Source organism: Falco naumanni, chromosome 3 (genome assembly GCF_017639655.2).
Source record: "Falco naumanni isolate bFalNau1 chromosome 3, bFalNau1.pat, whole genome shotgun sequence".
NCBI classification, from domain to species: Eukaryota; Metazoa; Chordata; class Aves; order Falconiformes; family Falconidae; genus Falco; species Falco naumanni.
This window is the reverse complement of record NC_054056.1, coordinates 78,837,916-78,864,642: the sequence shown is the minus strand read 5'-3', so window position 1 is coordinate 78,864,642 and position 26,727 is coordinate 78,837,916. Positions and strand designations below refer to the sequence as shown.

Sequence of the window (26,727 nt, the reverse complement as noted above, 5' to 3'; positions counted from 1 at the left end):
CTCTATTTAAGCAGTAAAAGATGATCACAATAATTTGATCTTGCACAAGGTTGTGAACAGGACCATTTCCATCTAAGAATAAACTTAGGCTCTTCAAAATTAGTTAGAAAGATGAGTTACATTAAGGGGAACAAGGAATGGTTTTCCTTTTTTATTTTCTCTATGTAATTAATATTTATTTACCAGCCTTGGGAACAACTAGCACAAAGAAAAAGCTAATTTTTCAGGTTTTTACTTAATCCCAAAGAAAAGTAAAATACACAAAGAAAGGCTCACACAGTGTCATTAGTTCGGTTTTTATACATACCAAGAACAAGGCCTGTTGTATACGGTATTTCAGCTGCACGCTTGGCCAGTTCGTTAGCTGAAGCACTAATTTGTACCCGATTTCTGGCAGAGACAAAAAAGAAAATGGAAAGATCAAACTTGAGAATTACTTGCAATCTGTGTGAAACATGATAGATGCACTTACATCACTAAGTGATACATTTATGACAAACAGCTTTCCTGAAATCCAAAGAAATACGCAAGCAAAAGAAGAAATGGCCTGAACAAAAGGTGCTTCTCAGAGTTCTCATTTGCCTGTAGTTTCTGAAGCAATCAGAAACACTCGTTGAGCACTTTGACAGTCTGAGTGGTGCCAGTCAGGAGTTTATATAAGGGCTTTACAAGCGTTCTGCTTCTGCCTCATCCACTTAGATCACTTCAGGACTTGTAAAATCACGACAAGAAGGAAAAAAAGGAATTGTAAAACTACCAAAAAAGGATTCCATGTCATTCTAACCTTTAAGTCTTCAGCTGGAGAATACATGAACTATTGTTTCAAAAAGAGAACCGGCATGCAAGCTTTAGTAACTGTTCTCAAAGGAAACATGGTTTTCTTGTTCTACTGCATCCTAGCTGCAGGAAAAAATATCAGCCATTTCAGACACGATACTCGTCTTTCAAACATTCTCCTTTAACTATGAATTTGTAGTGCAGTTATCAAAAAAATAAACTGTATACCACACCTAGAATTTCCAGTTCTTGAGGTCTGCTGCACACATGCTTTCTCCTTTAATTCATCTCTATGATCTGCAGGTAGATCTCTTACGATTCCATCCAGATAGGGCCTTAAAAAAAATAGAAAACATTCAGCTGTGCTTGCCTAAAAACATCCAATCTGAAATGGAAGGTCCAGCAGTTTTGCACAAAAGGAGTCTCAGCCTGATTGCACACTGGACAGCAGAACCAGTTCTGAAAATATTACACAAAATTTCTAGAAATAATTCACTTTGCTAGCATTTGTCAAGGCAGCTCTCTCTCTGGACTTGAATTTCCAAGCTTGCTTTCATGCAGCCTTTATCTATTGAGTCTGTTTAAGAGTTTTGAAAGCTGAAGCGCATCCAGCATTCACACTGCATTAACTGAAACAGATCTTGCTGCTCTTAATCCCCAGGAGCCAAAGTTTGTAACAGGTTTCAGCACACAGCTAATGGGCAAATCTGGTGAAACAGTTAATTCAGATATGAAAAGCTTCTTTAATGACAACCTATCCTTCACTGTACACCTGATACCATTTAAAAGAAAGAGGTAGCATGGTGAATACAAAAATTCAGAATTCAGGATACAAAAATTCTAATCATCTACATATGAAGTAATGTAATTGAAGCTTCAAGTAATTTCAAAGATTCCAAAAATTTATGTACACAAGGGAGCCTTTCCTGACAAGATCTGGGGTTGTTGAATTTACAGGCTTTTCCTGCATTGCAAATTAACTACTTTTTAATAAGAACTTCAAGATACCTTGATAAAATAAGGCAAGAATAGACAGGTATTCAATGAAAAAGTACCTAACAGATGCTAACAAAGTTATATATTTTCCAGAGCTGGACAAATCCATGGACTTCCTATTAAGCACACCAAAAAAATACTAGGTAAGCATAGAAAAAACCTCATCTGATTCTTTTACGTAAAAAGATCCAAAGCTCTGTCCATCTCTGTAATTTAAATAAAAGCCCATAATCAAAGGCAAAAGGATGCAAGCAGATTATTAAACAGTGATTTGGCATCTTAACCATCTACAAGAACAACATCCATCTTTCTGGCATAACATGACCTTCTTTCATGATCAAGGTATCTTTTTGATAACAATCAATCTGCTACTTACAGTGCTGGTCACATAAGACTGAAACACAGTCAGGAATAGAAAGCCTAGTCCACAGCATGATGAAAGGATGCAGGGAAGAAGCAAAGAAACAAACCTTGGGATTCAAGAGGTGACCTTTTTTGTAAAAAGCAGCAAGCTTAGCATGGCAGGCCCTGACATGTTAGCCCAAATCAGTCAAGAAGCTGTATCCTATTCGCAGGACAGACCTGGCTGCTGGGAATGGACTAAAGCATTCCACTTGTAAGAACCAGAACATTTTGCACTTCCTCTCACCATTTTTATTTGCTGAAATATGTCACAGTCCTTGCAGCTCCGTCAAAACAGAAACCTTCTGAAAAGTCCCATTACAAACACCTGCCTCTCCAAACTAATAAAGTTCATTTTAAAACATAAAAACTTTACTATAGCAAACAAAAACATTGCCCCTTATGCATTTAGCTTCTGTCATGAATCAAATGTGTTCTGGAAAAGTTGACTTTGCCTGAAATTTAGAAAAAAATGCTCACTCTTCAGAAGCTAAGCTGTCAGTAACTAACAGATGCACTTCTCCTTCCTGAAGAAAGGCTGAATATAGTTCATAAAAGGTAAAGCAGAAAAAAAGTAATAGATTACAAAGCACATTTAATAAAAAAGGTAACTGTTAATAAAAATTCAGCAAAGTAGAAACTACACACCCAAAAAAACAAACCTTGTGTACAAATTAAGTTCAGGCAATTCAGATGATGGTCCAGCAACTTCTAAGAAGATGCACCAAGATTGCCAATAACAAAGGTAAGACTATCTTCTGTACTTCCTTTTAAAAAGAAGAAAACTGGAACTAAACCTCTTTCAGAGGCCTCTCCAAATAAGCAATTAATTGTCTAGTGATATATGGGTCACAGGCATTTATGTAAGCACCATCAATGTTTTCTGGAATAACTAAGAACTAGCAGTATATTTCTATTCAATATGATACTGTCTATTGTTGGTTCAAACACCTGCCTTGCTGATATTTTACAAATATAATTCTGTATATATTGAGAAACAAAGCAAACCCTCAAACTTCATCAAATGTTCATTTCTATTTAAATATCAGACTTTGTGTCCAATTGTATTAGACAGAGGTAAACAGCTATCCAGAAAAAAGGGGACATTCATCCTTCTGGGAGTTAAGTAACACAGATGATTAAGGTTGCTATTAGTCTCAAAAATATGGACATTTTGGTTATCTTTGTTAGACACCAGGTCCAGCTTCTAACACTTCTCTTTCTGAAAAGCTGTAGGACAAGACCACCCTACCCTAGAACCTCCTGTGCTCATTTCTACCAATATTACACTACAGGATGGAACATTTTTTGCATTTTGCATTCTCTTCTGTGAATCTCATTCAGCAAAAAGAGGGCAATCTTGTGCCTGCTACCTATTCAACCACAATTTCCATTTGCTAGTCTTTTTCAGAAACCCTGTATGAATAAATACATGGGTTTAGAAGCACATCTGTACATACAGTCAGAAATTCTGAAATAACTCATTTATTTAGTCTGCATCTCCCAAATGCTTCCAGACACTTCCTTTCCTCCATAGTCACTTAATTCCTTTACATTTTTTTAAAAGGCTGAGAAAGACTATCAAAAGCTAATTTTGTATAGAAGTTATTTTAAGTCTATTGGCATTTGAAACGGAACCAGAAGCATGACTTCATTCAATTCAGAAAACACTTTTGCAGTAGAAGTGCATTTTAGGGTTTGTTTTTCCCAGTTACTGATTTGCAGTACTATCCAGAAAATTATCCCTGTAAACAGTAACTCAAAAGATCATTTAATCAGTCCACCAGCAATGAACAATGAAACACCATGGTAATATTTAACACTGTTAAGAGCAGCACAATTTGCCTTCTGTTTTTTCTAGATGTGTTAATTCTAGGAAAAAGAACTGGTTGTTTTGCCTAACAAAGGAAAGACATTGGTGTTTCCTTCATTGAAGCAACTGCAGGAAAACAATTCTGGCAACAAGCTTAACGCAAAGGCACAAAAAAAAAAAAAAAGCAATCTACAACACTAGTATTCCCAAGATCTGTCAAGTGAATAAATGAACACTCTTCAAGCACCTTTTTAAAAATTATTTACAAAAAACTGTACTGCTTTATTTCATTTGAATGTAGCTGTATAAAACAAATCTGTTTCAAGTTTGGTACTATTTCACACCACAACCCATCTACTTTTGAAAGCAGATGGTTCTTGCAATGAAATAACTGAAGGTGGCCAGACTGCCAAACCCTGAATGATTGGGAAAGTTATGTTGTTGTTTTTTTTTAAAATAAGCAAGTTAGAAGAGAAAGAATAACTTAGGTCCAAGTACCAAAATTGATTTATCAGTTAACACAGTAATGACTATTTAATAATGAACAGTACATAACAGCAGTTTTCCTCCTGAATGATTTATCTGAAACACCCTCTTTATTTTGGGTTGGGTTTTCTTAAATGTTTATTCAGATTGTGTAGTTATTACTGATATTGGCACCTATTAACACCATCAGGATTTGGTTCATCTATGCATCTGTTTAAAGTCCGCCATTTAGCAAGAGATGCAGTAAAAAAGACATTTCTTAAAAAAATATAATTTTACATTTCTAACATGTAGTGGCAGGTACTGAAAATTGAAGCTCAAACCAATTTTGGAATCTGAATTGAAAATCGACTTGCTGTAACTATTATAGATGTATATGTATATGTAATCTTGGGTTCCCAGCACAGAGCTTTGCTCTTAAATACTTAACATGTTTTCTGCCAAACTACTCTTCATAAAAATTAATTGTGAGCTTCTTTTCCTGGGATAATTTCTCCAGTATCCTTGTTTTGCCATAATATATAAAATAATCCCTAATGTATAGTCTTAGGTACTGGTACAATTTTCACATAATTTTTTCTAAAAATTATCACAAAGTTTCTTTTTAAATTAAGTACAAAAGTCCTGCTTTCACATGGGAATCTTGTCTAATTTTCAATGAGAGCAAACCATAGCTGTCAACAAGCACTATGGAAATAAAGGAGAAAACAGAATTAAGAATACCTTTTAGTATAAAAAATCCGGGGAGTTTTTCTGTCAAAAGCACTTTCACTTCTAAATCTAGGGTCCATTTCTTCACTTGTCTCAGGATCATAGTCCATTCTGTAGTATCTTCTATCAAAATCATGATCCTCATCAAGTCTATGATGCTTCCTAATAGGAATTACAGATTGTCTAGCAAATTCACGATATCTTCTACCAGGAACATCCAAGTCTTCATCAAATCTTCTATTTAGTAGTCGACTTCTTGATTCAACCTCATCGTCTAACCTACGATACCTGTCTTCCTCCAGCCATCTCTTATTTGGCAGCTCTTCATAAGCTTCTGTAGAAGTGAAGGCATCCTTCTTGGGAGGTTCTGCACCTGTATTACAGGGCTGTACTTCTGCATGCAGTTCTCGCTGGAGCCTGGTAACAGGTTTCTTATTCCTGTCCATCTCATTCTGTTTAAGAGAAAAAAAGTATTAGAAGATCTGAATATAACCAAATCACAAGCGAAAATGTGGTTTTTTATTTCTTCAAACAATCCCTAAACGGGTACTGGAGAAAAGGCAGGAGGGGAGCCAGAAAAATACTTCAAGGAAGGCTTAATAGCTAGGATTTTTTTTTTCCTTGAGGAAAAAAAAAAAAACAACAAAACACTCTTCCTCTTTTTTAAAGGCTATCAATCCTGATGGGCCTTTTACAAACTTTAATTTGACCTCCAGATTCAGGGGCACAAAGAATAAAAAAACACCTTGAACTTTATACCTCATCAAGAGACAAGATACCTTTATTCTATTCAGATTCAGGCAAGTCCGTAATGCTTCTTACCCATGAGCACAACACATGAACCAGACCATTTCTTAATCCACTTCTTTGCTCCCCAAGAGATGTTACTATGAAAAAACACCCTATGACACACTGGACCAGTGTTCAATACACAGTTCTAGCAAACAACATGGTTTTGAAACAATCCTGTAGTATTTCTATGCACTAACCTTCCACCTCTGGAATAAAGATAACAGTAACTCATACATTACAAAATGTAATGAAAAATAAATTAAAAATGGAAATGACACCAAACTGGGAAGAGGAATCAATATATTAGAGGGTATGATTACCACTCAGAACAGTCTTGACAAACTGGAGATAATGCTGATGAAAAAAAAATCATGAAGATCAACAAATGCAAATGCAAAATTCTGCACCTGAGACAATGCCATGCATCAGTACAGGCTGGGCACTGAGCATCTAGAAAGCAGTTTGCAGAAAAAGGCCTGGGTTAGTGATGGGCAACTAGCAGAACATGAGTCAGCAGAGTGACGGCCAACTGCACCCTGGGGCTGCATTAGCAAGAGTGTTGTCAGCAGGTCAAGGGAAGTGATCCTTCTCCGCTGCTCAGTGTTTATTCAGTATTAAGGTTCTGGTGTAGTGTGCCTAGTTTCCCCCCACTCCCCATGGATACTGATGAACTGGTGAAATAGCAGAGGATGGCTACTGAGATGGTTAAGGCACCTGAGCTCATGAAGAAGGTGACAGCTGGGTTTGTTCAGCCTGGAAAAGGAAGGTTAAGAATACGTATAGGAGCAGGAGGAACTATAATTGCAGTCTCTACCTAAAGAGTAGTTACAGAAATGCCAGGATCATGGTTTTCAAAGAACCAGTGGTCCCAAGTTGCAGTAAAGGAAGTTCTAATGGGATACAGAGGGAAAGAGATTCAGATTAAGTGGTTCAAGTGGTGGAACAGGTTGCCCAGAGGAACTGTCGAATCTCCATCCTTTCAAAACCCAAACAGCTAAGGCCTGACCAACCTGATCTAGCTGGGAAGTTAACACTGTTCTCAGCAGGGAATTATACTACCTGACTTCTAGAAGTTCCCTGCAACTAAACTGTTGGATCAAACTCTTGAAGTCACATATGTTAATCATGAGATCCATTCATTTGACTCTTGCTCCAAGTCAAATACGCCTCCGGGACTGAAAAACCTCAACAAATTCTCACCAAGTTTTCTTCCTGGTACTTCTTTTATGACAGAAAAGTTGTTTCTACACAGAATAATAAAAATATAATGTAAACGTCCAGTGGGATAACAAACAAAGCAGAAAGAAAAAACCCTGACTCCCAAAACAGATTTGATTAGGTAAGTCAGCTGAGGAAACAAATGCCTAAACATGCATAAAAATCTTGAGATCTATAGACTCAGTTACACAAACACAAGCTGCATTTTTACCACATCTTTCCTAAGGATCACTGTTGTGTTGCACTCCAACCCCTGAAGAAGCCAGTAAGAATCAGATACTGAATTCCAACATCTAAAGGGTGCCTGAACACTGCTTACAGCTGTCTTCACAGATTAAAATAGTTTTCATCTATATGACACTCCAATGCACTTGGAGGAAAAGTTCTTTCTTGTAAGAAAACAATCTTCCTGGAGACAAACCAGAAACATTTTTTTAGACAGAACTTATAAATCCATAGGTATTTGCACTTGCCAAATGCTGCAAGAAAGACAACAAACTTTCAGCTGTTTTGAGTACAAATACAAGCCCCTTCATAGAACAACCTAGCTCTCACACTACTATACACTTAAGAATTTCTGTATCAAAAAAAAAGTGGAAGGGCTTATTAAATCAAACCTGCATTAGATGACAGTTCCAAATTATTGCAGTCTACCACAAAACTAAGACAACAACATTTTAACGGAGAATGTACCCATCCTACACAAGATTTTGCAATTAACAGGCAGCAGAAACACTTTCTCAGATTTTGCTTCCAGACTACTAAAACAAAGGGTCTCGCTATTTAGACCTAAAAAGCCTCTGTCGACTGTTGTAGTGGTTTTGGCTGGAATAGAGTTAAATCTCTTCACAGCAGCTTCTATGGGGCTATATTTTAGGTTTGTGGTGAACAGCGTTGATAACACAGGGATATTTTAGTTACTGCTGAACAGTACTAAACCACCATCAAGGGCTTTCTGCTTCTCACGCTGCCCCAGCAGTAAGAAGGCTGTGGGGTGCACAAGAAGTTGGGAGGGGACACATCTGGGACAGCTGATCCCAGTTGGTCAAAGGCATATCCCATACCATATGACACCATACTCAGCAATAAAAGCTGGACGAAGAAGAAAGAAGGGAAGGACGTTCAGGGTTATAGTGTTTGCTGTCCCAAGCAGTCACTACACATGATGGAACCCTGCTTTCCTGGAGATGGCTGAACACTTGCCTGCCAGTGGGAAGTAGTGAAGGGATTCCTGGTTTTGCTTTGCTTGCACGTGCAGCTTTTGCTTTACCTATTAAACTGGCTTTTACTCAACCTATGACTTTTCTCACTTTTACCCTTCTGATTCTCTCCCCTCCCAGCACTGAGCACGTGAATGGCTGTGTGGTGCTTAGCTGCCTACTGCCATACACATCAAGGCCTCAGATCAGAATCAGAGTTCAATTCCGCATGGGTCTCTACTACTGAATGGGTCTCTACTACTTTCAGTAGTAGAGACTTTTATTATTATTATTATTCACAAATCAACAGCACCATATACTGGACAGCTGCCTGCACTTGCCTTGCTTTCTCATGAACTGGACACACAGACTAAGGAAAAAGCAACTACAAATAAAAGCTAAAGAAACACTGTGTGGAGTTTGGCTTTTTTGGCCACCACTTTTATCACCAAGAACAATCCAGGGACTTGCTTCAGACACACAGAATTAAAGCATCATTCTACCAGACAGACATGACTGAAGTAGGAATCAAAAACTGTACTGTATGATTTATAACAAGACTTGCTAGATATATTAATATATCTGTGGCCTAACTGAATGACATTCTTTGCTTATTTTGTCTTACTTTGTATGTCTTAAGTCATAAAACTGCATTACCTCTGTGTTTTTCTTCCCTAATTTCCTTAGCCTTTCATTCCATTCTTCTTTATCCCTGAGATATTGATTATATTCCTTGCTTCTTTCAAGCCGCAGTTTCTCCTAAAACAGGCATTGAAAAGGGCGTCATAATTTTGCCTTTTTGAGTAGCTTTTAACTTTACAGCGCTGCAGTATTAAATGAATATAAGCAAGCTGTGTGTTTCCAGCACCACCCCAGCCTTCTTTGTGATGTACGAATAGGGCTTGAATTGCTTTGAGGTTTTCGTTCATTCTTGAACATAGTACTTTCGTTTAGTCTGAAATCTGTAAGCAGAAGTCAGCTTCATTGGGCATGAAGTCTGGACTCCAGTAACACTACTGTGCATCAGGTTCCATCTTAAGACCAGTAAGCTTTCCTCCTCCCAAGTCTATTCCAAAATTGTTCCAAAGCCTCACTCCTTCGACAATTAGAAATCACCTTTTAATTTCCAATTTGAATATATTTACAGATGATTTTTAAACATACAATTTTTTGTGTGTGTTAAGGTTAGTTGTGACTTGTCCCACTTAATTAAAACAGGAAAAATACAACTATAGAAAAGGTGTGTCAATTACAGCTTAGGATATAACTTGAACTGTCAAATTCAAACAAGCAGTTAAGCTGACTGCAAAAAGAGTCAAAAGTGCAAAGAATATAAGGAAAACAAAGAAAAACATGATCTATCCACCTTGTCCTAACTGCTTTTGCAAGATGACAACATTTATAACCAGCTTGCTCTGAGCTAAAAATATGCAGGAATTGTACATGAATAGCCTAATAACGTAATATGAAATACAAAAGTCTCCAGGTAAAGCAAACTCCCATTCACATTATTCCCTGATATTACTATCTTCTGTTTACAGCATTGGCCATCTGTTATACCACATCATTCCAATCATCACATAAATGAAAAAAACAGAATTATATTACAGTATTACGAATCATGCTCTTCTCCGCTGCAGTATTTTCCAATTAAAAAAAGCAAAAGGTATTAAAAAATCTGAGCATTTTATGTTTACTTTGCCATGAAAAAATTTCAAACTAATTTATACCTCAATCACCATAAAAATACCAGCTTAGTAAGAATTTTGCAAGTGAGATCAATGCTTCCCAAAACTATTTTTCCAAAATTTGTGTCTATGGATTTTCTGACACTGAGAATATAAAACCTGCAGACGGCTATGATAGCTGAGGGCTATTTTCCAGAGCTGAGAAACTTGCACTGTCTTTAACAAGTAGCAAAACACTCAGCAGAAAACTGGGTATGCTGTGTGACTACTCATTTTACCTAACAGAGGAAACCGAAATGCAGTTAACCTCCAATCATTAACTGCCCAGATGCTGTTTAGCAGGGCATAGTGTGACATCTTCTGGCAGCTTTTGGGTCCTGCAGTAGCAATAAACGGGTAAAAAGGATACAACACTCATACAGAAAATGTTGAGCTGCTATGATATAAAACCATCAATGATCAGACATGTCCCCAGTTCTTTCACTGTTTCAGCACACATACTCTCAAGGGTTAAAACAAAGTTCAAGAGAACTGAAAGCTAACAAACTAAGCACAAGTGCATGCTGCCACTGAGGAGTCCTTTCTACTTCCTGGGCTTTGCATTCTTGCTGTTTCTTTTTTTTGTTTGTTTCTTTTTTTTTTTTTTTTCAACGCTACTATAATTTGGTTTTCAGGGCTTTTTCATAACAGCAGTTTTCACTTCTTTGCATTCTCACTTCCACATACGGCCAAACATTATTGTAGCGCAAGAGAGGCAGAAAGCAAGAGCAAGCACAGCAAGGGCAAGACCAACACTTTCCATAGCAGAAGCTTTGCGCCAGATTACAGTGACAGGGCAGCACCAGATTACAGTGACAGGGTAGCCCCAAACACAGAGCAACAATGCCACTCCAAGACAACATAGGTTAAAAAAGCCAAAACCAAACAAAACCTAGAGTAACAGTCCAGTCCTCCAGCAACACAGTTGATCTCTCAGTCTTCACTTGGGTTTGACTGATTCTAATAACCAACCAGTGTTCAGCAAGTCAACAAAAATATTTGCTAAATTACAATGTTTCTGCCAATTCAAGTTCCTGGATCAATTCACAAGCAAATGCAAGAAAGGAACTGGGAATTACAAGGCCAAGAGTGTGAGGGCAGGAGGAGAGGTGACCCCTGTAAGGCTGATACAGGCTTCCACAGAATCATACCATCAGAGGAAGGGATCACAGGTTAAGAAAATCTACATATGCATATTGCACCTTCATATTCTAACCTCCATGAACCTCCAATAGCAGAGACTGTTATGGCTGGTATCTTTCTCCAACACTTGAAAGCAAGACCATGAACTGGTAAGAAACCTCAGGGAGATCAAAGGGGCTAAACACATAGAGAGAGAATGTATACTCCTTTCACAAAACACATTAGTACTGGTACTCTCAAAAAAAGATTGAGAAATGGGAAGATTCCTATACTAACAGCAGGCTTTATGTTAAATACCAAATCGGCTTTATTTAGATTCCTGGGTTTATCTGGGGTTTAAAAAAAAAAAAAAAAAAACTTATCACAAGAGTATAAGCAGGTAGGTAAAGCATACACAAAGACATCAAAACAAATTGTGTGTAGCAGAAAGCACACTTCCTTTAGATCTGATAGGAACTGATAAGAATATTACTGTAGAAACAACTACAAGTAAATAATTGTTAAATTATCCCCAAGTTGCAATATGAAGAGTAACAAATTAGAAGAGTATATAATTATAAGAAAACCAATGTTATTAGATCAATATTTATTGCTGAACAAAAAACCCAGGAACAATCACTAGAACTTTTGAACACACCAAATACCTTGCAGGTGTGAATTAAAAGCAGCAAACCTCAAATTGGTATCAGTACAGACATATCTAACTATCTAAAAAATAAGAGTACAGGTAACCTAGGATTAAAAATTTTTTAAATATGTAAATACTTTTCTGAAAATTATTCTAACGACCACCTCCAAAAATACTCATTTGTAAACAAGTGTAAAAAAACCCCAACCAAACAAAAAAAACTAAAGTGGAAATAGTTTTTTATGTAACAGCTTAAACATCCAGGTTCCTTTTCAACTTATACACCACTTACTTAATTACCTTCAGATACTTACCTTGGCAGATCGTCGCTCATCAATAGGAAGAGATAATCCCCAAGTATATGGATCTACTTCAGCAGCAGTCAGATAATTTTTCTACATTAAAAATAAATAATAACAATAATCAGTATTTTAAAATACCAGATCTTACTTGCTAAATGGTTGCTCATAATTATATCTTCTGAAATAAATCTGATTAATTTAATGAAATAAAGACTGAAGATAACATTCACATTTTGAAAGTGTAGGACATTCTCGGAACACATGAATGAAGTCAAGGAATGTGGAAAGTAAAGGGCTTTGTGAAGCTTTAAGCTTGAGTTTGAAAGTGTTTTGTCACTTTTTCCCTGTTATACTATTCCAAGGATTACATCAGGTAATCTCTGTATATTAAAAAAAATACTTTTATTCAAAAAAATCCACCATTACTCAATTCTCCTGTAAATAGCATAAGCACGAGTATCTGTCGCCACAAGTCACTTTTGGAACGGAACTGTCCATTGAAAACACTATGTTGTTGCTCCATATCGCTCGCTGGGCTGCAGCTTAGGAACTGACCTGCACAGCAAGTCAAAGTATCAGCCTCTCAAATCAAACACCAATGCTGGAACAGGTCGTTAGCTTCCAGATCTAGCAGCTTCTTCATACATCATTTACTAAAAGCATTCCCAGCCCATTCTCAGCCAATCGCCCGTTTTATAAATCCCATTACCTTTGATAAAAAAGATCATCTATTTGTGTGGCATGGGTGGATGAGGGGAAGGGTTACAGTATTTCACTAGCATTGTTTCCTTCCATTATCTACATTGTAATCTAGCTTAAAAGCTTAGAGACAGGTCAACAGGTAACAGCCCTACCTGTTCCAGTACAAAACCACATAATTATGAATTATATTTCACAACTACACATTAGAAGATATAAGGGATTTAATAATCATGCAGTCAAGCAACCACTGAGACAACTAGATTAATATGGAGAAGTAAGTTATTTTTACTAGAAAAAGTAAATAATTTTTAACCCTCAAATTATTAAGTAATTCTTTCCATACTTCGAACACATCTGTAGAAGTTACTTCTGATCTTACAAACATATTTGCCAAAAGTCAGAAGCTGATACAGAAACTGCATAAGCAACATTAAAAAAGGTATTAACCACAATAATATCACTAACAGAGCTGCTAAAAATTGCACTCTCTTCATGTGGGCAAAAGAAATTAGAGATTGTTATCCTTTCTCTGCCTCAGGCCTTACAAGCTTAATATAGCTAACATATACTACATTAAAAAAGAAAAAAAACCCAACTGGTAAACCTAAATTTGTAAAACTGAGGTTTACTTGAGGATGTTAAGTTATTAAATTAATATTAGAAGTTAATGTAAAAATTATATTGCTTAGGTACTTTGGTGAGAATTATGAAAGATTAATATTCTAACTTTGAAAATAATCTGAAATTTAGAACTAAACAAGAAGCAACAATCATCTAAGCATCATTTTGGTTAGAGGTTAAGAAGTCAGTTAAATCTGCTCTTGCTATTGTTATTCAGGAATTCTAGTGCATGCTCATAGTTAATTTGTATCATATGCATGTTATTCAAAGCCCCAGAAAAACCAGAAGGTTGTGTTTTTACCATGTTACCTCCCAGTCCTTTACTGAATTTGCTTAATTTGAACAACCTGGATGGAGAGTGTTAAATCTGAAAATTATATATATAGAACAGTATAATGATATAAATATTTTTAAATTACTGTAATTGAACAATACTTGCAAAAATGCCTCTTCTGTTTTCCTCACAATACTTGTATTCTTGCATTCTGGCCAGCAGGTGCTGGCTCCACTGCTTTCCTAAGCACCACTGATGAGATTTCACAGCAATAGGGAAGCAAGAAGCCCTGACTCCGTTTTCCATGACACATAGTATTTCAAAGTTTATGGTTTTATTCCAGCTTTATAAAGTATGCATATCAAGAAAAAAAAAATCTGAACTCATAACATGTATGTAACTGATAAGCCTTGAAGCAAATGTCTACTAAAAGAAAAACTTTCTCTAGAGTCAGCACTAGACAGCAAGAACAGCAATTGTAAAGGAAAAAAGAAATCAAAAAGTATTTTAAAACCATATTAATGGAAAACAATAAATATAAGTAATTCTGCAGAGAGCAAACAATGCCGTTAATCACAACTAGTAACTACAGCATGCACAAGCACACAAAGCACAAAAAATTATTTTAATTCAAAGAGCACAAAGCTTTCAAACAAGGCAAAAAGCAAGTAATTTGAAGAAAAAAAATTATATTGCAGCCACCCTACCTTTCTTTTTGCCTGTGAAATACCCTGAAAGTCAGGGAAAAGTTAGAATTCAAAAAGAGTCTGTTATTCAAAAGCAGTTGAATTAAAAAAAACCCAAAACTTCTTTCCTTAAAGCAAATTCATTCTTTCATTTTAAGAACTAAATACACTGATAATTAGCATTTCCAGACAACAGAAATTATTTGGTTCCTGACTTTTTTTTCTATTTGACTAAGAAGGGACACACAATATTCCCAAGATTATGCCATTTCATGCATACCTCTTCAATTTTAAATTTACTGTGACATTTAACAGATCATGCTAAGCAGAGTATAAAAGGGTTTTTTAATTTCTAAAATTGAAAAGAAGCTGTCAAATGGAGTCACACTAATTACAGGAATATTCTTACCTGAATTACAGACCACAGAATAGATAAGTACTTAAGGAAGCAACAGAAGCAACAGATGATATTTTAAATTCTTTTTTAAAAAAAAAAAGAAGTAAACACAAGTAAATACAAGCATTCAGAATATAATGTACTAAGTAATATGTAGTCTCATGGCAATGAGATCCACAGAAGCCTAAAATACATAACCTTTCCTAGTGAGGCCAGTTTGAAAATACTTTTATTCAAGTCTTCAAAATCAGCCATTAGTCATAATGAATGCTGCCAAATAAAGGTTTTCACCAGATTTTATTAATTTTCATTCAATTACAATGAGTCATTTTAAAAGACTCAGTAAATTAGTGTAACCAGACAAGAAGCTTTACCTGAGAAAGATATCGCCTATAATCTTGTTGAAGTTCCTCTTTGAGTTTATGTCTTTTTCGTTCATATTCTTCTCCAAGAGGTAAACTCATGCCATAGTCACCTGAAAGTTCAATGTTAATAAATACTGTAATTCTAATATTTTGTATCAATACAAAGCACAACCTGCAAAAGCTACATCTGGATTTTTATTAGACATCAACAATAAAAAGAAAATTCACTACGCAACCAGTAACTACAAAACAGCTGAAATAAAAAACACCTCTGTATGAGTAGTTGGATGAAAAGCATAGAAAAAATGATTTGGTTTTGGATGTTAGTTTTCCTCTAGTCCTTGAGCTTTTTCTCCCCACTAGAAAAAAAAATGCAACATAAATTGAATTTATTTGGATAGCTTGACAAGTAGTATTAAATAACCTAAATATTGTACATACTACTTTCGTCAATGTATATTTCAAAGGAAATCTCCTTTGACATGTTAGTTTCCAAATTAATATTTTAAGCTGTGCTTATCACACAACAGAAAACATATTTCACAACTAGAAAGCAACAAGCTATTTGTTTAGCATGAAGCATGTGAAACATACGTTTGCAGCCATACAACTACAACAAATCTGAACATATGCTAACAATAATAATTTTTTCTTTCCACCTCAATGTTTTTAATTGTAGTAGACCCAAAACACACATTTAGTACTTTTCCAAGATTGCCATCAGGTCTCTCAACAGCCGGACTCTTAAAAATATAATGCTATGCAAGTTATTTGTGGTTCCCAAAATACATTTTAAAGTACTTGATAAAAAATATCCTCTGCCCCAGAAGCCCACCTCTGCAGCCACTCTCACACTCTCCACAGAGCACTAGTGAATTCCACAAAAACCACACAACAAGAGAGAAGACTGCAACTGTTTGGTTTTTTAATTTCCTATTGTTTCTCTGAAAGCATTTCCACATCTCGTGATCTATGTAAAATGGGTCGCAAGGAGCAAGAGGGAAGACAGGGATATTTGTCAGTTCCAATTTAGTGCACTGTACTTTGACTCCAGTATTTTAAATGTTTAGGGCATTAATCAGTATCTGTACGGTAAAAATTACATAATACAAATGCTGAAAATTGGTAACTTGGGAATCACTCTGCTATTGAAACAGACAAAAGACTGAAATATACTTAGCACACGCACACTTAGCTGGCTTGGCTTGAGAGAGTTTCAGCCAAGTCAGAAGGTACCCTCACAAGCCTAAACAAGAGTCAGCCTGCTGTTCTGTAGAACCAAAGAACCTAATACGTGATTAAATTTGTCATACACTATTTTGAAACAGCTTGCAGAGTTCAATTACTAACCAAAATCTGCACGGGAGCTTCTTCTCCAACCTGCAAGTTACTTGTCTCCTAAATTTGCACATGAGGTGAGAGTTCCATTAAAAAATGATGTGGCATTTCAACCCTCAAAAAAGGGGTAAGTGTAAAGAGAAATAGAATACAGAAGGGAAAATGGTTCATTTCAGTTGCTTGCTCTTGCATGACATTACTACAGGAAACCACAAAAAAAATCAAAACCATCTAACACATCAGAGTGAAGATTCATTCAGTAACCTTATAGAAGCCAGTAAAATTCAGTACAGAAAAAAAGTGAGAATCAAGTACTTTTGTTCAAATATGTGAAGTATTCAAACAAAAGAGGGTTTATAGTTAATTTTATTATAGAAGACTTTTATTTGGCCACCAGAGAAGCACTGAGATAACCATTATGAGTAGCAATTTAATGATATTTAAAAACTAGCTACTGCAAAAACTTAGGAGAGCCTAGCAAGGCAAAAATACTTCAGTTAATATACATTCAACCAAATTCCATGCACAATTTGTCTCAATTCTTTCACTGGAATAAGAGATCTACTTTCTTTTTCATTGGTTTTCTGTTTACTCTGTATTTGCAGAATTCACTTGCCATTTCACATTCTGTTTATCACACACAATCACATTGACAACTTTTTTTCAGTTAGAAAAAAGTTAAGATTTTAAATGCATTTTTACATAAAAGTTTGCATGCATTTAATAGGTTGAGAAGTAACTATAACTTCATTCAGCCTGATTATCAACACTACTGCTAGAACCATAGAACATATTTAGCAGCTACCAAGGAACAGTCCTTGTCTAATTTAATCCAAAGGAATTTACATTGCTTTAAAGCAGAACAAGCCAATAATATCAACAGCCATCTACTGATAGCCAAATGTGTTCAGCACCGAAATTATAATACCACCATACGAGGTTTGGCTGAGATGGGGTTAGTTTTCTTCAGAGTAGCTAGTATGAGGCCACATTTGGAATTTGTGCTGAAAACAGTGTTGTTAACAAAGGGATGTTTTTGTTTCTGCTGAGCAGTGCTTACATAGCACCAAGGCCATTTCTGGTCCTCACACCCCCTTGCCAGCAAGTAGGCTGGGGGTGCACAAGAAGCTGGTGAGGGGGCACAGCCAGGACAGCTGACCCCAACTGTTACCGAAATCTCGGAATGAAGAGCTTATCGACACCAATTTGATGTAGATAAGCAGACACTTCTTTATTGACGGCCGGGTGTGTGAGTGAGTCCTCTCATGATCAACGCACACCAAGTTTCAAAATCAGACACCATATATAGAACTTATTCATGCATATTCATTAAGTATTCATGCATAATCATGATATTTCCCCAAAATCATTAACATACTCGCCTCCCATATCCGATTCTGCCCAGTAAAGGTTAGAAAGGTCCAGAAATGTGTCTGGGGTACGATTTGGGTAGGTGGTATATGAGTCGGTGGTCGCAATCTCCCCCTGCCAGAATTACCTTTTACTAAAGTTCACCGTTTCTTGGCAGGTAACTACAAGCTGTTCCAGTTGACTCTCCCCAGTTCCCATTAATCCTATATTCTGACATTTCAATACACTTTCTACATACGGAAGACTAGTTAACTACAAAGAAACCTTTCAAACCCTAAATTTATTACCTAAGTTTTAAACACTGATTCTAGCCCATTCTTCTGGCCTTGGTACGGGACTGTACAAAGGATTTTGTAACAGCTTTTACTGTGCAACTGTAAGTTTCATTAAAGTATATTTCTTATCCCTCCATATTTCTATTAAAAATGATTTTATAAAATCAAATGAAGTCAATCAATCTTAATTTATTAGCAAATCTGTAACACAACCACCAACCAAAGAGATATTCCATAAAAGTTGATGTCATGCTCAACAATAAAACGGGGGGGGGGGGGGGGGGGCGGCGCATGGCTGCTCAGACACCAGCTGGGCATCAGTTGTTTGGTTGTAAGCAATTGTTTTCATTTGCATTGCTTGTCTGTCTTGGGTTTTATTTCTCTCTGCTATTTTTTTATTACCATTTTTTTTGCAATTATTCAACTTTTTAACTCAACCCACAAGTTTTCTCACTTTTACCCTTTTGATTCTCTCTCCCCCTCCCACTGGGGGTGAGCGAGTGAGAGACTGTGTGGTGCTCAGTTGCCATTTGGGGTTAAACCATGACACAGCAATACCTACTTGTTGCTTTTAATTTAAGACCACCTGAATGCCCCTCATCTGTAATACTTTATTATGTGTACTACTCTATTTGTGTCACCAGTTAAGTCCAGTTTATAATAATAAACAGAACATGACATGTGCTATAATTTTAATATTAAAATAGCTTAACTGTGTTCTATTTTCCATTTCGTAGGTTTCCACAGTTAAGCAAAGAATTATCAACACCAGGGTTAACCTACTAATCATAATAAAACTGCCAAAAATGTGAGGTAGATACTTAATTCAGGTGCTGTCCTCTAACAAAGTTTAGCCATTATGAACAATATTTAGCCTTGCAGCAAGGAATATTCAGCTATCACTTGAGCTAATATTTAGTGAAGTTTTCCTGTAAAGGTTTTAGAGGACCTTGCCTTGCCGATGGCTGGAAGTTCTGTTTATACAACATGCTTATAAAAACCATGGTTTTATTTATGCAGCTAATATTAGTTTGGGCCTCCAGATTCACAAGCTCAGGCTCCTTTTTTTAATTTAAGACATGCACTTTTCTGGTCACAAGTTCTGTTAGAATTATAAAGTAGACATAACATTAAGTATAGCAGGAGTACTTACTTAAAAAATAGATTAGATTAGATTGATGTAAACAACACTAAATATCCATTGATGAATCTTCGTTAAAATAAAAGGACAGCTTTTACTCCCACTGGAAGTTACAGAATTACACCAGCATGACAGTAAGCACAGTATGAAAGCTAATGATGCACAAAACCCAAGTGTCTACACCTGAAAGAAAAGTTACCTGTCAACAAGAAGGACACATAAAAGCTCTGAAGCTCTCAAGACAAACCCAAGCTACACAAGTGTAACTAAGGAAAAACAGTAGTGCCTACAGAAAGGGGATGGTAGGCCACGTAAGGAAAGGCAGCACCTTAAGGAAACAGTAATATGGAGAAAGGAACACCATTATACATTTTCAAACAGAATCACAAAGAACACAGAGAAAACAGGTCTATTTTTAAAGAAAATTGTAATTAAGCCAACAGTCAGCAAAACAAATCTAACCATTTTATTTGGCTAAGACTTCAACCAAAACTAAGTGTTTGTTCTTTCCTTGTATAGTAAATGACTATAACAAAATTTGGAAAGCAATACAATCAGTCTAGTACTGTATCCCTAAACATTTAAAAGACACTTCACATTTAAAAGAAAAATTAGTGTAACTGTGTGCATTTGAGCAAAGTTGGACGAGGACTCTTTAGCTTAAGAGGCTGAAAGAAAAAGCATCCTTACTTCCCTGGCACAAAGTACAGAGAACATAGCCTTTTGCCATAAAGTCCGGATGAAAGATGTACTTCCAGAGCTTTTGCTCCACCCAAATACAACAGGAAAGGAGAGATAATCTGTCAAGGACTGGAAAGCAGCTTTTTGGTTTGGGTTTTTTTCAGTGGGGCTACCTTTACAAGCAGAAAAAGAATAAGCATATTATTCAAAAAAAAAGCATAACTACAAAAAAATTCCATACAATCTCAAGACATGTGGAAGACTGAAGAACTGGTATGTGCTTGAATTCTAATGATCATCTTGTAATTAAAAGTCCAAAGCAGTAATTCCCTTCCAAAAATTCTCAAAGGTTATTAAATGTCATTTAAATCTAAAGACATATTAAAATATATATATACTATACCTAAGTAATAGTTCTGTTGACTGTTTGGAGGTATATTTTCTTTAGCCATGGAGATTAACATTTTGCTGGTCTCAGAAAGCTTTTCTGATTCCTTATTCTGAAAACAAAGCAAAATGCATTGCTGCATCACAAGATAAAAGAAATATCACATATAAGAACAACATTATTAACATAATTGTCAGCATTGGAGAATAAAGAGATTGAAAGTGATGCTGGATTAACACATTAAGGAAGTTATACATTTCACTAATACTGCCAGAAGTAGTTCTCCTCTACAACACAGGATTATTAGTTTAATATATTTCAATACATTCAATGTATTTCATGTTATGACCTTCTCCAACCTAAATAATTCCAGGAATATCAACTGTGATTTACATCATAATCCACAACTGTTTCACAGTTTACACATATCCTGTGTGGGTTTTTTTTTATGGAGGCTGATTTGATGTGCTGCACCCTGCTTGAAACAATGAAAGAATTATAGGGTATTACAGGGCAAATTTAACACATCTGTTCCCTGCAACTATGCTTTCACCATCCACCTTAGGACTTTATTGAACTATAGGCTGGAAATAGTCTCCTTCTCTTTAAACTTGCTCCAAGCAGAGAAGACAAAAATAAAGGAAGCCCAGTACCTCACAGCTCCCTAAGAATTAACTTTCTCCAGTGAATAAATCTTTCTGGAGAGAATTATTATAACTTGGTAAAAATATTTATATTACCCACAGAAGGGTAAAGATGAATTCTCATAACCTTCTGATGAAACAAAAAGGGAGTGAAAAAATATTATAATTGCTGTTAAAAGCTCAAGCTGTTTGGGGCTTTAAGTCAAACAACAAACAAATCAAAATTCCTTTTTTAACTGGGGACTTGATTTAGTTACCATATCACTTAGCCAGCTTGAATTATTTAGATACAGCTTTTTACCAGGTACTGGCACTATTAAGACAACTTAATGGTGATCTGCAAATTCTAAAATCCTTCTAGTTTTAAAATTAGGTACTAAAATTTCTAATACGAAAACTGTAATAAGAACAGATCTTGTTTAACTGGATTAAGTAATTTGCCTTTTATATTTCCTTGTTTCCATAACAGAAATGTTGAGGATATTTATACTTTCCATCCCTACCCCAAGCCCTATGCTCTGGAGCAGAGATGCCTGCTAGTCAGCTTCCCTATGGAGGGGGGAAGAAAAAATGATAGCCATTCACAAGTTTTCCCACTTGTAAAATACAAATCTTATTTGTATGCGGGGTGGCAAGGAGGTTTTTACAAATCTACATAAATACAGATGCCAAGTATTTCAGTTAGAAATTAATCTGAATAAATAAATCTTTAATATATACTTCCACAACAAATAAAGTTTTAAAAGCACACAGCAAAAGCAAGCTTATATATCAAGACCCTAGCAATAGAAATGTTTAAATTCAGGAAAACTGTTTAATACTCTTACCCTCATTTCCATGTAAGGTGGATCATTTTCAAGTTCTGCTTTATCTTGTGCCAACTTAGCCTTCTGATCTTCAATAAGTTTGTCTAAATCATCTGCCATCATATCAAAGGTTATAGAAAAGACATTTTATAGAAAAGACATTGCCTCTACATCTACAACAGAACCTCAAGAATTTAAAGCTCAATTATAGTTATTTAAGACAGCAGAAGTAATACTCAAATTTCCCCTTCAGAACTACAAGCCTTGAGATGTTTGCTGGGTCAACAAAACATCTGACTCAGGCCACCCATCCATGGAGATTACTTGATGTTTTGCCAGAGAAAAAAATCGAAGGTTCCAGATTGTAAGACTGAAGATATTCCTCTAATCTTTTTTTTCTAACTTGGTTAAAGTATTTTGGGGTTGGTTTTTTTTTTTAACTGCAAGTCTACCAATGGCCCTTCACAACACACTAGCACAAGTTTATTGTTAAGTAAATTATAACATCAAAACTAGACAACATAAAAAACAGACAGGATAAAAGAACTGTTAGACAAAATAGTACAAAAAGTGCAAAATACACATATACTTTAAAATAAGGATCAATCATACAATCAACTCTGGGCTTGTTACTACCACAAGAAGTCATAAAAATCATCAAGCTTATTCAAAACCAAAACCCCAAAATCACAAAACAACAAAGGAAAAAAAACCCCAAAACACAAAATACATGCATAGTATTTCTAGAGTTGGAGCCAACAGTGTATCATTAATTCTTGTAACAATAAAATAGAGGCAGTAAGAACAGTTACAATTCTGCAATAATTGTAAGATCATGGATATCAGGTAGCATTGACTTGCAATCAGACAAGTCACTCCTCTGTAACAAAACCTGTACTGAGGAAAGCTGCTTACCTCTCTTCCATTAGTTGTGCATCTTGCCTACTTAACTGAAAGCCCTTCACAACAGAAATTTTAGCACCTTGTTTGTGCAATTCACTGTATATTGCTGCTTCTAGATAACTTGATAATAAAAATTAAAGAGAATCAAATTCACAACAATGGAACTGTACACAAGTTAAGGCACACACTCAGACTTTGAATATTCTTTGTTAGGCTAGTGTTATCAGAACTAAAAACACTGCAAAGCTGCATACTAAGTAGTCATGGAAAGAAGGGAGACACAAGCAAAAAGAACAACTGCATACAAGCCTACCCATTCTAATCTCCACTCAGAATTTTCACCAACTCCACTTCAGGAGAAGTTTTGTAAAACCAAACCTGCAAATAAAAAATGCGTACGTTATATTCCACACCGAAAGGAAGCATGGAACCAAGAAGAAAATTATGGCCTCAAACCCCTCTAATACTACCCATACAACTTAAAAAAAACTGATTGCTTAGGCAGGTTCCTAAGCAATCCCATCACATGTGGTACCTAAACACAGGTTGTACAGCAGTTTTATTGAAGTTAATTCAGTATCTTGCTAAAGCCTACAGATTGTATGAAGTAAACAACTGGCCAATGATAAAAGCATATAAGAAAATATATATTTCTTATATATCCTTCAGGAAAAGGATCAAAGAATTTAAAAACAAAAAAAACCATCTCAAAGACCAGCAGAGTAAGATACTACATAGGTAAACATAAAACGATGCATCCAGAGACTAAAATAAATGTTTACTAGAAGATGAAGAGAAAAAAAGTCAAAATTCCATCAGATAAAGTAATTGCATGCTGTTCATTTAAGGAATACACCCGCTTGACATATTCCCTAAAATGTATTCTTTTAAACATTTCTTCTTGCATTAACACCATTTTTTTAGTCATAATATAAAATTATAGTATTGCTACAGAGGAGGCAGAACTAGGACAACCTATTTACAACTCCTAGTGGTAACAGAGGACAATCAATTCCAAAAATAAATTTCTCCATCTGATTTGTCCTAAATCTTTAATCCCATTAGTTTTGCACACTGCTAAAGGATAGAAGAAATCTAAAAGAGGGTAAATTTCCAGGCACTGATAAATTTTATTTAGCCTATCAGGTTGCTTATAACAAAGAAACTGTTCTGAATGGGTGAAACAATCTAAAAGTTGGTCTCATCACCTACCCAGTGCTGCAAAGCCACCAAGAGGAAAATTACCACATACAGAAGGCAGCGCTGTGAGAAGTCTTTTCAAAAGCTTGTTGGCTGTAACATCTGTATTCCTTACCTCTACTTACAATAACATGTATAAGCTCTAAAACTGTTTCCAAATCACTGTAATGGAATGGTACCAAACTTATTCTGAGAGACAGTATACAGAAAAGAGTATTTGCAGTATATTTTCTATCTAGCACAAGGAACACAACGAATATTCTAGCATTCTGCACTCCCAACATACTGCTCAAAAGAGCAGTACAATAAATTAAAAATCGGGAGACAAAACAGTTGCAGCTGAACTACACAGGCAATTAAATTGCTGTGAAGAAAGCTCACAACTCCAGCCCTTACAAAATACTAAGACTACTAACGCTACAGCAGTGTTGATTCAACATATCTTTAATGCAGCTAAAAAGCCAGGAAAAGTGGCCAATGCCTCTTAGAAAACAGCTAGACATTTTATGTCTTACACCCTTTCTGCCTGAGTTGATCTTCTTAAAATAAGCATGACTGCAAACCTTATAAGATAAGCAAGAGTATATTATACTGAAAGCAAAAGAAATTAAAAATAGTATACATTCGAAGCAAAAGACTGACAATTTGAATGTGATACATAAAGTTCAGGAAATATATCAGTATGTAAGCAAATATCTTGCCAAATATTAATCAAGTTTATCATCTGCTGTATCAAGTGAAGAGATCGTGACTAATCACAATAAAAATATACAATACAGTTCTATCTGAAAAGAGTGCTACTGCAGTCCCCAGCTGTGCAGTGAACTCTGTGATGGCGCTGAGTGCTGAATTCACAAACCGTTAACTCCAAACTGACTTCATGTGAGTGCACAAACATACCAAGGTAAAGCCTGGCACTATAAAACCACTTCCATTCAATTTGAAACAAAACAATCTAGTTTAGCAATGTGTCTGAATGCATTTTGTGCCCTTCTAGACCCTTGCAATTACTAGTACAAGTTGCCGATTCAGAACTAAGCTTGCAGACATTGCACCACGGGCATGTGCATAGAGCAAAAGGGAAAATCAGAACATGCTGATTTTGAAACATTTGAAAACCCAAAAATAAGCCACATGCCCCCAAAATCACGAGTACAAACAACATATATTTCATGGTTTTGGAAAACATAACATTTTGTGACTACTACTTTAAAAAATGTCTGATAGTATAGATCTATCAGCTCTTCCGTCTTTAAATCTTGGATGTATTTGCATTCCTAAAACACTGCATTATTCAAAATAAAATTGCATTAAACATCCTGCTGCTATACACTCAACTGCTGTCTGAAAATGTCCCATAAAATAAAAAAATATATTTTTGCTTTCAAGAAGATTTCAGTTTTTCATAACTTTTTTTTCTCCTTTTAAACTGGAAGTTTTTACAAAAGCAACTCTGAATAATTATAGTCAGCTAGGTAGACTTCAACTTAATCAAATATACCAGACAATAGCATACAGCTATTTAGGAAAGTAAGTCAAGTTTGACCCGGAGATTTTAACTGGATCCATGCCCAGAGTAAACAGTGCATGTCTGTTTCCATGTGGATTATATCTAGCGGTGTACTGTTTATCTACTTAATCATCCAAAACAACTTATACTGCAGTCTTTTTTACGCTTTCTCTTACCCTCTACTTGTTCAAGAAAACACAGCACAAAATTTCAAGACAGCATTTAAAATTAGGCAGATTTCACCTCTTCTGTGCTACCATAATATTAAAATAACATTAGGAAAACTGGCAAAATGGCAATTCCCATCCATACACGCTGCAGCAAGGGGTGGCAAGGAGGGAAGTGCTTTCACAAAGCAACTATGTGCCACGCTCAGTAATCGTACATACAGATCATATGGTCACATAACCGTGTCGTTAAGGAATATTTTTCCAAGTTTCACCCAAACTTCCTAAGGTCTCCTAACAGCCCGTACGGGCTGCTTCTCTAGACCCACTATAGCCCTGTGAACAGCATACAGAACACGCTCTTGCTAACAAGAGACGTGCCTCCTGTACCTTCCACCTTCCTTTCTTTCAAGTTCTTATATGAAAAAGCAGAAAAAACCCAGGGTCCGAAGGCTCACCCGTTAATAAACTGACTAAAACGAACACGACTTTACGAACTGTGAAGGCAATTAACCCTCAGAACAACCAACCAGCAAGTTCCGCGACTTACTTCCCCTCACCATACGGGCTTACCTACTTTTCCAGGACACGTACTCTGATGCAAAAAGACACCAATTTCGGAAAACCTTCAGAGCCGGGAGATCACGTCCCTCTCCGCCTGACGGGGCTGAGCCTCTGCCGCGGCCTGCAGCACCCGCCCGCGCACGGGCCGCTCTCAGCGGCGTTTCCCGGGCAACCCTGAACCCCTTTAGAAACGCGGCGCCGTAGTTAGGCAACCGCCGCCCAATGAACGGCTCCCGCCGGAAGGCCTCGCGCAGCCCCGCTGCCCCACCCCCCTCCGCGGGGACGCCCAAGCCCGGCACCGTGGTCCGGGCCGCAGCCGCCGCGTCCCCGCCCTGCGCTGCCTCCCGGGCCCATCCCGTTTCCCCGCAAGCCGTCGCTCGTCTCGGCTGTCCCCACTCCGGGCTGTGAACCAGGCGGCCGCACGGCCTCCGCGCGGCGAGGCGGGCAGGCCGGGCTGCCGGGGGAGGACATGGGCTGCGGGCACCGTCCCGACCGCACCG

The 26,727-nt window shown here is 36.6% G+C and overlaps 1 protein-coding gene across 12 annotated transcripts in view; it reads right to left on the bottom strand.

The window, feature by feature from the left end:
• Positions 1 to 26,727, bottom strand: part of CSPP1 (centrosome and spindle pole associated protein 1) — a 63,806-nt gene that overhangs the window by 36,962 nt on the left and 117 nt on the right. For 3 of the 12 annotated variants that reach the window (XM_040588176.1, XM_040588179.1, XM_040588183.1), the window contains exons 1-10: positions 23,100 to 26,726; positions 21,905 to 22,008; positions 20,449 to 20,545; positions 15,249 to 15,349; positions 14,499 to 14,522; positions 12,207 to 12,287; positions 9,052 to 9,153; positions 5,198 to 5,637; positions 1,011 to 1,112; positions 308 to 390 (exon numbers count right to left, since the gene is read on the bottom strand). In XM_040588176.1, coding sequence (XP_040444110.1) covers positions 308 to 390; positions 1,011 to 1,112; positions 5,198 to 5,637; positions 9,052 to 9,153; positions 12,207 to 12,287; positions 14,499 to 14,522; positions 15,249 to 15,349; positions 20,449 to 20,545; positions 21,905 to 22,008; positions 23,100 to 23,103 — 1,138 coding nt within the window. In that variant the 5' untranslated portion in view covers positions 23,104 to 26,726. Of the gene's footprint in view, positions 1 to 307; positions 391 to 1,010; positions 1,113 to 5,197; positions 5,638 to 9,051; positions 9,154 to 12,206; positions 12,288 to 14,498; positions 14,523 to 15,248; positions 15,350 to 20,448; positions 20,546 to 21,904; positions 22,009 to 23,099; position 26,727 lie in introns of those variants that run through there. The other 9 variants (XM_040588178.1, XM_040588182.1, XM_040588177.1 and 6 more) reach the window with 9 other exon arrangements.